At 43.0% G+C, this 15,000-nt stretch overlaps 1 protein-coding gene across 7 annotated transcripts in view; it reads left to right on the top strand.

The window, feature by feature from the left end:
* The window catches only part of LOC143027078 (retinoic acid receptor RXR-alpha-B-like), a 108,781-nt gene that overhangs the window by 39,639 nt on the left and 54,142 nt on the right, over positions 1-15,000 (top strand). For all 7 annotated transcript variants that reach the window (XM_076188019.1, XM_076188017.1, XM_076188016.1 and 4 more), the window contains exon 2: positions 12,677-13,355. In XM_076188019.1, the coding sequence (XP_076044134.1) occupies positions 13,274-13,355 (82 nt within the window). In that variant the 5' untranslated portion in view covers positions 12,677-13,273. The remainder of the gene's footprint in view (positions 1-12,676; positions 13,356-15,000) is intronic.

Genomic DNA, 15,000 nt, shown 5'->3' with positions numbered 1-15,000 from the left:
GAGAGGAATCGCCTCCTCCTCGCCAGGTCGTCGTCGCCGTAGGTCGTCTTGAGGAACTTCAAAGCCCCTAAATGCGGGATTAGTAGTGAACGATCCAGATACCATTAAGTTGTCCCGTCTACTAGTTGATGGCGTTAATTTAATCTAAAACTTTTCGATTTCGATTCATTGAATGGCTCCTCTCTCTCTCTCTCTCTTTCTCTTTCTCATCTTCGTCACTGTAGGTTGGGATTCCGTTTACAACCATCATAAACCCCATTCTACGAAAAGGAAATAGAAGGACAAAAAATCCTACTTCAGGAGTGGGTCCACACCTACTGTACATAGGTGCAGTGTAACCAGCGTCGAGATGATGACGCTTTGTTTCCCTGGTTCCGTGCCCGCGTCTCACGTGAGTCATCCACCTTGCCGTCGCCTAATGCGTCGATTGAATCCTCAGGCACGCCGCCCCAATATTCCCTCTGTTGACGACCTCCAGAGTCTTTTGATAATAATCTGGTCTCATTTGTTCCCTCGTCACGTGGAGCGTTTGGGAGCAACACCCAAGAAGCGAGAAGCAGCATCTTCATCCTACTCTTGCTCGTAACAAAGAGCATCTTAATCCTACTCATGCTCTCCTCGATACGTTTATTTGTTTTGTTGACTGTCCGTGTGAGAGTGCGCGCACACACACACGCACACGTGTGTGTGTATGCGTGTGTATGTGTGTGTGTGTGTGAGAGAGAGAGAGGCCACAGTATTACCCATATATCGGACCATATATGAGGTCTGAGCTTTCATCCAGTAGGATAATAGCTGTCGATCACGAGTCCAACATGATTTAAGACCATGGTGGTGGTTCACACGCGCGCTCTCTCTCTCTCGCACACACACACACACACACACACACACACACACACACACACACACACACACACACTCACTCACTTTTTTTCGCTGGATCTCCTTCCTGGTCTCCCAGGACCTTCTATTTCGACCTGGCGTTCCTTCCTCGTAGCAGGAGTGAGTTGACACATCCTGGCCCCGCCCCCTCACGTCTTTGCCCTCTCCCGTTCTAATTCGAACCGAGAGCGAGAGAGAGAGAGAGAGAGAGAGAGAGAGAGAGAGAGAGAGAGAGAGAGAGAGAGAGGAAAGTTTAACATCATTAGATTTCTTTCCACTGTCCTATTGCCTGCTACGATTTTTCCCTTCTTGTGTTTCGTTTCTTCGTCTATCTTCAGGTGGGTTGTGCCTCTTTCTCTCTCTCTCTCCCTCTCTGTCTCTCTAATGTTTCATTTCCTTTTGGAAACAGATTTTTCTTTTCTTTTTTCTTCATCTCTGATCTCGTCACAGACTCATCGTGATCCTTTCTAGTTCGTCCCCATTGTTATTTCGTCCTTATAATAACTTCAAGTTGTTCACGTTTTCTTCGAACGCTTGGGCCTAGTCAAGTGGGTTTCCAGCATTCCATGTAGAAAACGTCCAGGGTTGCCTATACTCTCCTTTTTATTATTATTATTATTATTATTATTATTATTATTATTATTATTATTACTGTTATCATGATTAATTATTGATAATAATTTTCTTGGAGATACTTTCTAAAGATCTCACTAATCGCCGTGTAGCAGGGTCTACGAGTAAACTGTAGAACTCGTGCGTAGGTGGACATATGGAGAATATGTCCACCTACACACGATTTCTACAGAATTTAGACCCTGCTACACGGCGATTAGTGAGATCTCTAGAAAGTATCTCCAAGAAAATTATTAATACAGAAAACAGCATCACCTTCAACAAAATTTGTGTATTAGAAAACAGCATCACCTTCAACAAAATTTGTGTATTAGAAAACAGCATCACGTTCAACAAAATTTGTGTATTAGAAGACTTACTTCCTGTATATACTTTAAATGATTGATAATTAGGGTCGCGGTTTTCCGTCTTCGTTCCCAGAATGGGTATTGAATTTGAAGTCCTCGATACCTGCTTAGCGTGCCTGCTTAGCCTACCTGCTGGCAATTGTCCCAGGGGATTTCCGAACGACCTACCGTTGCCACACCTGGCGATTTCTCCCGATCGTGAGTCCCGGATGGCTCAGTGGGAACACTCTCGCCTTACGCGCGAAGAACCCGAGTTCGAATCCTGTGTGAACGGGTACAGAAGTGGGCCCTGGTGGTGAGGTTTCATACGTACGAACACAAACACACACACACACACACACACACACACACACACACACACACACACACACACACACACACACACACACACACACGCACGCACGCACGCACACACACGAACCTATCTCAGTACCATTCCACTACTGTACATGTGCACTCCTCCTTCTTATTAACACATAATTAGTACATTGTGCCACATGACCTTTTCCCATAAAGTTCTCCATCTAGATGTGTGTGTGTGTGTGTGTGTGTGTGTGTGTGTGTGTGTGTGTGCGCGCGCGCATTGGGCTGTGGGGGGACGGGAGGGTGTAGGCTGTTGTACAAGGTGCAATGTGAAAGGATGCAAGAAGCTCCCTCCTCTCCCCCCGTCTCCCCCCTCTCCCTGGCTTGTCTGCTTTGAACCTGTTTTGTGGACGCAGTCGCATTTCTTACTTCTGCAAGCAAGTCGCTAAGGCTTACGTCGTACTCTTGTTTGTTTATTTATTCATTGTAGTGAAAATGGAGTTGTTTTTCATTTAATTTATTTTTCTCTATGTATTATTTATTTATTTTATCTTTTTTTTTTGGGGGGGGGCAGTGATCATTGATTGCGCAGGAAATGTGGCGTAAATGGATGTAATAGAATCAGAGCGTTTAATACCTCGACGAATACTAGTAGAAATCTAGAAAATACAAAAGCTATTACGAAACCAAACTTTTGTTGTTGTTTATTAGGACTGTATTGTGATGGCAGAAATATATATATATATATATATATATATATATATATATATATATATATATATATATATATATATATATATATATATATATGAAGAAGCTAAGAATATATAAGGTGAGAGATGTATACGAAATGATAGCGACTTTGATATGGACCTAAAGGTCTCCTGTCGGTTCAATGCCTTATCTGTCATTGTAATCTACTGGGGAACAGAAATGCTCTTCAAGTTAGGCTTTGGGTCCTCTTGAGTTCGGCGTCGAGTCCTTCTGTAGGAGTACCCCAAGTTGACCTCAGCCTCAAGGGGCTTCAGTCCTACCCGGCGTCATGTGGTTGTCACGTCCCAGGTGTGACGTGGAGGTATGATGTCCCCTGGCGTCGTGTGACGTGGCGACGGACGACGAGGGGAGATCGAGGAGTTCGGGGGGCGAGTTCGAGAGTTTTGAGAAGGCATTTCCGAACTCGATCGAGTGAAAAGTTGTTTGTTGTTTGGAGTTGCTCGACTCGTTCTTCTTCTTCTTCTTCTTCTTCTTCTTCTTCTTCTTCTTCTTCTTCTTCTTCTTCTTCTTCTTGCACAAGGGAATTTTGGCTTGGCAATCCCCTGGGTGAGATTTTGATTAGGTTAGTGGTATTTAGAAATCAAGAGAAGAAGAAAAAAAAAGAAGTCTTGTCTCTTGAATTTTAATGATCAAAGTATTTGTGGCAGCCAGACAAAGATTTTTTTTTTACCACGCAATCGTGTCATAACCAAGTCGTATATAGACATTGGATCTACTGTTATGTTCTTAATGATCAATTCCCGTTAAGGAAGCTGGACTGGTTATGGCGCCTGTTGATTGTCTTGAAGAGCGTGGGGCCTCTTAGTTGTAAATAGGCATAGTTTTGGTGTCGATTGTCCGTAATTGTGAATAGAACCTAGAATAGCTCCCAAATAGCTTTAGCGGATATTGAACCCCCACCCCACCTCACCTCTTCTCTTCAAAGCCCCCCCCCCACACACACACAAAAAGTATATTCAGTAACACGTACCACAGTGATCATAGGAGAGCCGGATGCCTCAGGGGAAGCGCGCTTGTGTCAGTTCGAAAGACCCGAGTTCAAATCCCGGTCTGGGCTCGATTACGGTTGGCGGTCGTAAGGCCTCGTACGCACGTATGTTTATGGTCGGTTCGGTTCGCTTGTTGTCCGAAAAGTCACCTCTTTACACTCTTTATTAAGGATGACACCAGGCAAATCTGTTTGGCCAAAGAGGGGGTTGTCGCGACGATGAATGGGTGGTATTCCGTTGGCAGTATCCAGCGCTTCTATCCTTGGGGGACAATATATAGCACTGAAGAGGTGAAGTCATAGAGGAAGTGGTCAAGGACAGATAATATATATATATATATATGGATATATATATATATATATATATATATATATATATATATATATATATATATATTGTATATATATATACATACACACACACACACACACACACACACACACACACACATATATATATATATATATATATATATATATATATATATTGAAGATAAGTTTCCGTTCGTGAGAGAATGGTGCATGCCTCTGGTCCGTAGAGGCGCGAGTAAGGTCCGTAACATAGCGATTTACGCAGTGATGAAGGCGTGGCACTGCGTGTTTTTGTTGCAGATGGTGACAGAAGATTTTGTTCATTCGGAAGAGGATGTTGGCGCCCGGAGAGGCGTTAATGGCTTTATCTGGTGCCACACCAAGTCTCAAGAGACTTCCTCCTGACCTCGCATGTGTGTGTGCGTGTGTGCGCATACTACGCGAACACGCGCTCAATTTTTGTTTATTTACATTTGGTTGACATTGCGCATGAGTTTTTACGGCACATATGGTGTTGTTGACAATTATGAGGTGGGCGTGCGCACGCCCAATCTCGGGGTATGCAGAAACTACGCCCACGTACAAAAAAAGGGAGGGGGCCGAAATGGGTGTACCTGAATTTTTATACACTCCACCAACTAAAGTAACTCTTTACTGGTTGAAAGGAATTATTTTTACAGAGGTCCCTATGTTGGGGAATAAAGGATGAACAAAAACGGTCATGATTAATTCTTCTCGAATAACTTTTAATCACCAAAACTATGATTGGAGCGCCTTGAAGCATTCCAGACTTATTATCACCATACAGATATATTTGTTGGTGTAGCAAAGGATTTGGAAAAAATCAGAAACTAATAATAATCTGTATTCCAGAGAGATTTGGGGACGATTATATTTTAATTCTTTGGGCTCTGTTGGCGCTCCGCTTCTCGTTCTGGAACATCTGGAAGTCCATAGACAAACCGCATTGGTACAGAGGAACACTCAATGAAATTTATTCTGGTTAACGTCCGGAGATTTAAAGAAGTTCAAGGTTTGGGGAGAGCCGATCGAGACTTTAAGGCCAGTCTTTCTCTCTCTCTCTCTCTCTCTCTCTCTCTCTCTCTCTCTCTCTCTCTCTCTCTCTGTGTGTGTGTGTGTCGTCATCGGTGGGAGAGGAAGCAAGCACCCTACAGATTCTTTCGCCATGACTCTCACTTGTCATTTACTGGATGGGGAGAAGAGGTGGAGGTGCACTGCACCCTAATATGGATAATTTGGTCCTAAAAGTAAGGTTGCAGACCCCGAATTGTGGGGAAGACAAGCAAGATGAAACGGAGGAGAGGAAAGGAGGAAAAGGAAACGAGGAATGGGGAAAAGGGTGAGGTTAGTAAGTGTGTACATATGTGTGTAACTGTTAGCACGGGTCGTTGGAGTGACAGAGCTATTGTTCGTTGCCTGGTGGGGGTTGCAGCAACTTCGTCGTGGCCTTGGAGACTTCCTGGGTTCCTCGTCTTGGCAGTCGTGCCGCGGTTCGCGGCGAGCCGGGCCGGCCGGGGACCGCCCTAGCATTAAAGTCACTGTGCATCATGATGCCAGTTCGCGCGAGCGGGTTTGGGGGATCGTCTCGTCTCTATGGAACATAACACATTAACCCATAAACGAACTCAGCACAATTTTCAGTGTCGCCAGGTGAATTTATTAATCTCTTTGCGTGTTCAAGGGTTGATTAAGCTTATATGTATATTGAATTCACCTTTCAAAGAACGAGATGTAGTATAGGATTGTGCTTAAGAAGTGTCGCCATGTGGTTTGCCGTCTTGAAGTTGCCTAAAATTCTTCTCAGTTCTTGTAACTCCTTCGCTTCTGAGTGGACGCCACTGTGGTGAATAAAATCCCCTGGCGGCAACCAGAATGAAAAATAAAAGACCACACGGTACGGAAGGGCTTTCTCGGTGTAGCCTGTAACCATGAAAACGAATACAATCGCCTGGCGGCAGCTGGGAGACAGGGAAAGGGACCACCCGGTAGGGAAGGGGTCTGGGTGGGGGTTACTTAAGCCTAATTATTTTTCGAGGGGGAAAGTGTAGGAAGAGGGCGTTGCGCACCAGATCGGGTGATGATACAGTGAGCAGGGTTAGCGTGGGTTCGGTAGTTTTCAGTTGAACTTCCTTTACATCTCTCTCTGTGCACATGCGCGCGCGCGCGCACACATACACACATACACACACACACACACACACACACACACACACACACACACACACACACACACTCAACACACACAGTGAGAGAGAGAGGAAAGGAAGAGAAAGTACCCCTTTTACTGTATTCTCTTTCTTTCTCGCTCTCCCTGTCCCTCCCTTATTCTCTTTCTTTTTATTTCTCACTCCCACCCCCTCTATCGCACTCTCTATTATCTCTCCCCCTCCCTCCCTTATTCTCTCTTCCTTTTTATCTTTCTCCCTCCCTCCCTCCCTCTCTCCCTCCCTCATTCTCTCTCTCTCTCTATCTCTCTCTCTCTCTCTCTCTCTCTCTCTCTCTCTCTCTCTCTCTCTCTCTCTCTCTCTCTGTTCCACTGCCACTCCTGTCCGTTCTCAGCCCTTCCCTGTCCCTCAACGAGGAGGAGGAGGGGTGTCACTGATACATTGTCGTGATTGTGGTGTTGGGCGGTTTTATGGTGGTACACAAGACGGTTTAAGCGGCGATAGTAGCTGGTCTCAGTGATTTTTATTTATCTATTTATTAAGCAGTGGTGGTGTAGTATTTTTTAGTAGCGACAGTATTTTCTTTATTGACTTTTTTATTTTGTATATTGTACTTGTATCTTTACAAGTGTTGTTATTATTATTATTATTATTATTATTATTATTATTATTGATATTTCTTAGGAGCGAAAATGCTTTATGTAGCGTTTTTTTTTATTTTGTACTTTATTGTTATTGTATATTATTGTTATTATTATTATTATTATTATCAATTATTATACATGTGATGAGGAAATGTCGATGTGTATTTTCTTGGACACTACCTACGACGGGTTGTCGTCATTGTCGTCGTCGTCGTCGTCGTCGTCGTCGTCGTCGTCGTTTGAATCTGTCGACTGTGAAACGGTCATTTTTTCTGAAACGCAGATCGATGATCTCTTCAAACGCTCTACCCAATTCTGCTAAGTCTTGGGCAAACATGAATCAAAACGACAGATATTAGTGTCGTAGTTTTAGACCGAGTCAAGAATGAGGAGGAGAAAGTTGAAAGGGAAGACGGTTTGGTTGACGAACAGGGGAGAGAGGGCGAGGGAGTGGGAAGAGGTATTTGGTAGCAGTAGCAAGAAAGGAGTGGATATAACCAGCGTTTCTATCCTCGGGGATCTGCCTAAGAGGTTGAATCGTAGAGGAAGTAAAGTTATAATCGTGAAAAAAAAAATCGCGTCGTAACAAAACAGCCTAAGAAGGTGAGAATCCACACCAGGAGGCGCTGAGTAGCTATGACCCAAACCGTCACCTGTGCCCAAGGTGTTTGGAGGTCTAGGAGCATGTGACCGTCACTGCTGGAAACCTGAGAGGATTGTGAGATTCGAACCTACGACTAGGAGTTTGCGGCGACCAAAGCCGACATTATTATACGCTTTAGTTGTTGGGGAAGGTAAGTGACACTCACTGCTGGGAATCGGAGAGGAGTGCGGGATTCGAACCCACAACTTAGCGAATGCGAGACCAACACGCTTCCAATGACGCCAACAGAGTTGGTAGGGAGTTGAGGAAAGATGGACAATGGAAGAATGCTGGGAAGGATTTTGACAACAATTAAATATCATTATTATTATTATTATTATAAAAAAGACGTAATTTTTTTCATTTCCAATCGTGATTTTCTGGAAACCTGTCAAAATGTAGACATGTTGACTTACAAAGAAATGCAGTGCAGGTCGAGAAATGTAGTATCATTTGTACTTCTGATTCGTTAGTTTAATCAGACAGGTTAGACCAAATTAAAAATATAATTGATCTAAAAACATAAAACAAAGAGGAATATCTCAAACAGAGGGACGAACTGAAAGAAAAGAAGAATAACAGGAGAGACGAAGTACTTGGGAAGAAAATAAGAAAAAATAATAACGAGGAGACAGAGTAATTGAAATTAGAAGAAAGAAAAGAAAGGAAAAGATGAAACGCAACAGAACACGGAGTAGAAGGACGAATTTAAAGATTACAAGGTATTACAAAGAATTACAAAGGAGGAACATGTCGACAGGAGACCTTTTTGTCCATAAATAGGTCGGATGCGAAAAATATATATAATAATGATAAATAAATAAAATTATAATAATGTAAATAATAATAAATTAAATAAATAAATGCATAGGTATAGTTAAATAATAAACAAACAGGTAAATAGTAAATAATGATAAATTGACAGATAATAATAAATGAAAAACAAGAAAATAATAATAAACACAAATAATAACAAACAAATAATATAAAACAAATGACAAGCACTACAGCATCTTGGTTAAGTGTTTATCTAAACGAATCTTAAAGCTTCGAACCTACATTGCACTGCCTCTACAGAAAGTTTATTCCATTCATTAACTACACGGTTGGCGAAGTTGTTTCCATCCACTTCCAAATTATATCTATTTCCTGACAGTTTGAGACCATTATTTCTTGTCTGATTCTCATTCAGTGTGAAAATGTTGTCATTTTTGATGTTGTCAATTCCCATTAGAGTCTTAAGGACCTGTATCAAGTCACCTCTGAATCTACGCTTTTTTAGGAAAAACGGGTTCTTATGTTTTAGTCGATTTTCGTATAATTTATTTTTGATATTTGGAATCAGTTTTGTGGCTCGCCGTTGTACTTTTTCCAATCTGTCAGTGTCTTTAATGAGATTCGGTGACCCAGAAACAGCATATTCCAAATGTGGACGACCAAATGATTTATATAGCTTGTTAATGAGAGATGGACATGAAATTTTTTAGTCGAGATGTATGCGCACACACATACACATACACATACACACACACACACACACACACACACTGAACAGAGAAACAGTGAATGCCAAATCTATACACGATTTTAAAGAATAAACTGAATGCGGAGAGATACGAAAACGGGTCACTACGAGCATAGCTCTCGTCCCGTAATATACAACTAGGTAAATACACACACACAGAGCGAGTGAATGGTCCGTAGATACGAGACGACTGTTCGTGTCGCGTTGTGTAGTGTTGCTGGCCCTACTACGCCGTTTGACCACCACCAGAACCCGGACTTAATCCCCAGCGGCTACCGGTGAAGGCCACTTGTCCGGGATGTTCGAACACATCATATTAAGGCTTCAGCTTAGTCGAACACCTCTTTCGAAGAACAACGAAAACGAAGAGGAAGGAGGGTGTGTGTGTGTGTGTGTTCGTGCGTGTATTTGTGGGGTTGGGTTGTTCGTGCGTGCATGCGTGTGTTTGTGGGGTTGGGGTTAAGCGTTGTTGTGCCTTTTGTATTATTGGTGGGATGAAACAGGTTTGTATTTTTTATTGTAGGCGGAGAAAGGCGTTTGTGTGAGGCGAATGACAAGTAATTGGCGTTTTTTGTTAGGTGGGTTAGTCACAACGGAATTGTTAGCCTTTATTTTTCGGGACTTTTCTGTGCACGCACACATGTAGTTTTGTATGTGAGTGTGTGCATCCGCTTGTGTGTATATGTGCGTGTGGGGGGGCTGGTGTGAGTGTGTGTGTGTGTGTGTAAAAGCGATAGTTAAACGGAAGAGTTGAGACTATTTACTAGATAGGGTGGATGTGGAAGAAGGTTAAAAGTAGTATCACAGTGTGAATGGTGAGACTAGAGAGAGAGAGAGAGAGAAATAGAGAGAGAGCGAGAGAGGCTGCTTGATACAGAAGATAAAGGCACGAGCACACTTTAAATCGCGGGTATAAAGTCTTGAGGGATTGATGAGAAGTCACTCCGTGATTGAAGGGAGTGGGGGAGGGGAGGGGGGGGGTTATGGCTCTTGTGCCCTTCTGGTTTGGAAGAAACACAGAGTTGTCAAGGGAGTTTCCTCGGCTGACATAAAAAGGATAATGTGTCTTATATCCAGCAGTACCCAGCGCTTCTATCTTTTTAGAACAACAATGCATTCGTTTTTGAGTTGAGAATTGTCTCAAATGATAAACGAACGTTGTGTGACTCTGGGGCGTAGGGGCGTCACTAAAGCCACGTAAGATACTGACCACAGAAAATTTAGGCATTCAAGACCCCCACTCCCCCCCACCCCCATACGGTGTGTGGTGTGAGTTAGGGGGGTGATGAAGTAGGGGGGGCAGTACAGGAATTAGTTAAACTATTGGAAGTTAATCCCGTTTTAACCCTGCCGTTGGCTGAGGAGTAGATCTAGTGTCATGGGTCTGGGCCGCATGCTGATGGGATATTATGAAATTAAATACTTGTTTACATACATTTATACATGGGCACGCACACATATGTACACACACAAACGCATACACACACACACACACACACACACACACGACTCGATGGCGCAGTGTTAGAATTCCCGGCCAGGGCTGAAAATTTTCAGTATCACTGCGCTGCGAGTCTTGACTGCAACTCTCGTGGGCGGGGAGTTGGGTGTGTGTGTGCGTGTAAGGTCACAGCATTACCCATAGGTCGGTCATATGGGCTCTGAGCTCCCCTCTGGGAGGGAAATAGCTGTCTATCACGAGTCCAACACGTGATCCAAGACCATGGTGCTGAATGGTGAATCACACGTATGTGTGTGTAATACGTTTATCGAATGAAAATGGGCCATATATGTTTACATGTATCACAAGGGCACACACACACACACACACACACACACACACACACACACACACACACACACACACACACACACACACACAGACACACACACAGACACACACACAGGAAATAAAGATTGAACGAACATCCAGGAAATAAATATATATACTGCATAAAGGAATGTTTGAAAATATATCCCAGTGAAGAAATGTTAAATTGTTTGTGGATGCTGTTTTGTTGGGACAAAAAAAAAAAAAAAAAAAAAAGAATGTACTCTTTTTCTACAACCGTTCCTGCCTCTCTCTCTCTCTCTCTCTCTCTCTCTCTCTCTCTCTCTCTCTCTATATATATATATATATATATATATATATATATATATATATATATATATATATACTAAGTGGAAATTGAAACAAGATTAGAGAGGTAGCATGAAGTTGATTTTGAATTGAACTTGACACCGGGGATTGACACCGCTTATTGTTTTACTTATTTGACTATAGTTAACCAGCGCTTCTATCCTTGGCTGAGAAGCCGAATAAAATTTCCAGGCGGCAGTTGGAGCCAGAACTTAGTCAAACCTTAACGAAAGAGGTTAACTGGGTTAGGTTAGGGACGGTTTAATTCGCTATTTATCGAAGGTGTCTTCCTCATGAAAAGAAATGCCTGGCTAGGAAACCAGGTTAGATATTCAATTGTTTCCTTGAGTTCCACTGACTACAAACCCGCAGCCCCTCAGAAGCCGGCAACAGTTACCGCCCCCTCTTGTCGATCACTCCGGGAAGAGACTTAGGACTTTTGCCTGTTGGATTGATTTGGGATTGAGAATAGAAGGGAAATAGTGGACAGATGTCAGTTCTCCTTGTGTGTAAATGTGGAGGAAATATAGACAAACTCTATAAAGAAAGATCCTGGACTAAGTCCGATGACCGAGTGCAAGCCTACGGGGCTGCACCTCCAAACGGAAGCGAGGAACTTCACGGTGTTTGAAGCGGGGAGATGACCCTCTCTGACGCACATCTTGCAGGTGCCTAGACAAAATATTTAAAGTCGCGGAACAGGCGAAAGAGTTGAGGAGGAGGACTCGATTTGACTTCGAGAGAAAGTGGGCGAAGTTCCACGCGAGGCAGCCATCGTTGTGACCTTTAGAGATCGAGGAGAAAAACCTCGCTGGGGAATTACAAAATTGTAGGAGAATTTATATCTGTGTTTGTGTGTCTGTTTTATATATATATATATATATATAATATATATATATATATATATATATATATATATATATATATATATATATATGTTCGTGTGTGTTGGAGTAGTTGTTTTTTCAGACATGTTTTTCAGTTTGTGTAAGTTTTGATGGTGTGTTTGTATTTTTTTTTCTTTTAATCGCAGGGATGATTGGGACTATATTTGTGGCTAAGCCATTATAATGTGAATTGTTTCAGTGTTAATATATGTGTGTGTGTGAGATGATATGGTTTACAAATACAGATCCATCAGTGAATAGAACCGGAGGTTATATCACTCCGCTCAGAAAATGAATTTAATCTTTTCATTAACTTCACCTTTTGGCTCATTTGAGCTTCCAGACACCTTCGTCCATGTGTGTGTGATATCCCCTTTCACAGCGACACTAACCTTAAGACACTTATTTTCAGAAGTATCGTGTCACACGATCTGTGGTAGCGTGTCCGTTGTGACGTAACGCGAGGTAACATTTGTCCGTTTTCTCGAGTGGTATTGGTACTATGGCTATACAGGAGACCGGCTGAAACTCTTGACTTTAGCGTTCCTGGTGGACTTCGAGGAACCGTGGAAGAAGAAAAAGAAGAAACACTAATAGAAGTGAGAGTGCCAAGCTAACAATAAACAAGTAGAATAAATAAGAAAAATATATATAAGAAAAATAAATACTTAAATAAAACAAATCAAAATAATAAATACAAAGACGATACTGGAAAGGTTTGGTGCCAATGGCTGCCTAATTCAAGCAGCCAAGAGCCACCCCACAAGTTCGGGTGTGTGTGTGTGTATGTGTGTGTGTGTGCGTTTGGCACTCAGTGCCAGTTGATCCGAGGATCCTGCCAGCCCATTTTGGCACTGCGGCTCCTCGACCACGCCCACACCCACGCCACCCAACCCTTCACCGGATCCCCCGGAAGCGGCGGGAGTGTCTGCCGCAAACGTAGCCGTACTCGGTACTCCTCCAGAAGAAGTCGCGGCCGCCATCGCCGGCGACGCTATCCACGGGCACCATGATCATGATGAAGAAGGAAAAGTCTGTCATGTCTGTGTCGGCCATCATCCATGGCGCGCAGCAGAGCCACTGGAGACCAGGTAAGGGGAGGAGGAGGAGGAGGAGGAGGCGGCAGCCTTTGGAGTGGGTGGGTGGATATGATGGGGTGGAACAGACCCAGGAAAGGTTAGAAGGTTGGAGGAGCCTGGAAGGAAGACGCAAGGGCAGAACTTGATCATTTATTGAAGAGTTCACTTAAAGGGGGAGAGGTCGGGACAGGTCGAAGCTCTCTCAGGAGCTCCGAAGACCTCTGGTCCTGTGAGTTCTTAAGAGAGGAGGAGGAGGAAAAGGAGAAGTAGAAGGAGGACTACTTGTTGCTAGACAGTGAAGCCTTGGGAGTCTTGTCCCTTCACTCTGTTGTGAACCAAGGACAGGGATATCAAGTCTTAAGGCACTGCATGCGTCCTTTACCTACAAGCATGCAGTCTTACCCCCCCACCCCGTCTCTCTCTCTCTCTCTCTCTCTCTCTCTCTCTCTCTCTCTCTCTCTCTCTCTCTCTCTCTCTCTCTCTCTCTCTCTCTCTCTCTCTCTCTCTCTCTCTCTCTCTCCTCTCTCTCTCTCTCTCTCTCTCTCTCTCTCTCTCTCTCTCTCTCTCTCTCTCTCTCTCTCTCTCTCTCTCTCTCTCTCTCCTCTCTCTCTCTCTCTCTCTCTCTCTCTCTCTCTCTCCCCTCTCTCTCTCTCCCCTCTCTCTCTCTCTCTCTCTCTCTCTCTCTCTCTCTCTCTCTCTCTCGCTCTCTCTCTCTCGCTCTCTCTCTCTCTCTCTCTCTCCCTCCCTCCCTACACATGGATCATAATTATTTGTATTTATTCATGGTGGTTTGTTGTTTTATATACATGTTAAGTTGATATAATATTGCTTTTTGTGCTTCACGGGGTCGAGGAGTCGAGGTGAAGAGTTATGTTTTAATATTAGCTGTCAGTCGTTTAATATTTCTTGAATGACAACTGCTCCCTGATTTTGCCGCGATTTTGCCAAGGACACATTTGCTGGAGATTCTTTTATTTATTTTTCCATTTACTTATTTATATGTACATTTTATGTTTGTTTTGGTGTATATATTTTTATTCATTTACTGATTTAATTGTTTATTTATTTTTATTAGATAATGGTGTTGTTTGAATCAGTGTTTGTGAGTATATTCTCTTCATATTAAACAGATAGAGATGGAAATCATTGATCAGGCTGTTTAATTTTTTGTACAAGTATGTTAGACACACAAGCCACCTAATCTGATGAATAATATTAAATTATGGGGCGTGATGAATCGGTCCCTATGCTTTAGTAACGTCCATAAAAACGACTCTGGGACTGTTTATTAAAGGGCCCGGGGGGGGAGGTTGTATGACAAGACATTTCACATCGTACACACAGACTTGCAGCCGTTTAGCAAAGTACAAACGCAAGCGCATGTGCACGTGTGTGTCTTACATGCAGACAATAATGTTAACTTAAAGACAGGTGCATCTTGTCGCAAGTATTATCCTCTCTCTTTCTCCCCCCTCTCTCTCACTCTCTCTCTCTCTTCCTCCCTCCCCCTCTCTCTCTCTCTCTTTCTATCTCTTATTCTCTCTGTTTCCCTCTCCCTTCCTCCCTCCCTCCTTTTCAACTCTCTCTCTCTCTCTCTCTCTCTCTCTCTCTATATATATATATATATATATATATATATATATATATATATATTCCC

This window comes from Oratosquilla oratoria, chromosome 7, assembly GCF_046742065.1.
Source record: "Oratosquilla oratoria isolate Oo_2021 chromosome 7, ASM4674206v1, whole genome shotgun sequence".
NCBI lineage: Eukaryota > Metazoa > Arthropoda > Malacostraca > Stomatopoda > Squillidae > Oratosquilla > Oratosquilla oratoria.
The sequence above is the reverse complement of the archived record's forward strand: the minus strand, read 5'-3'. Positions and strand labels throughout refer to the sequence as shown.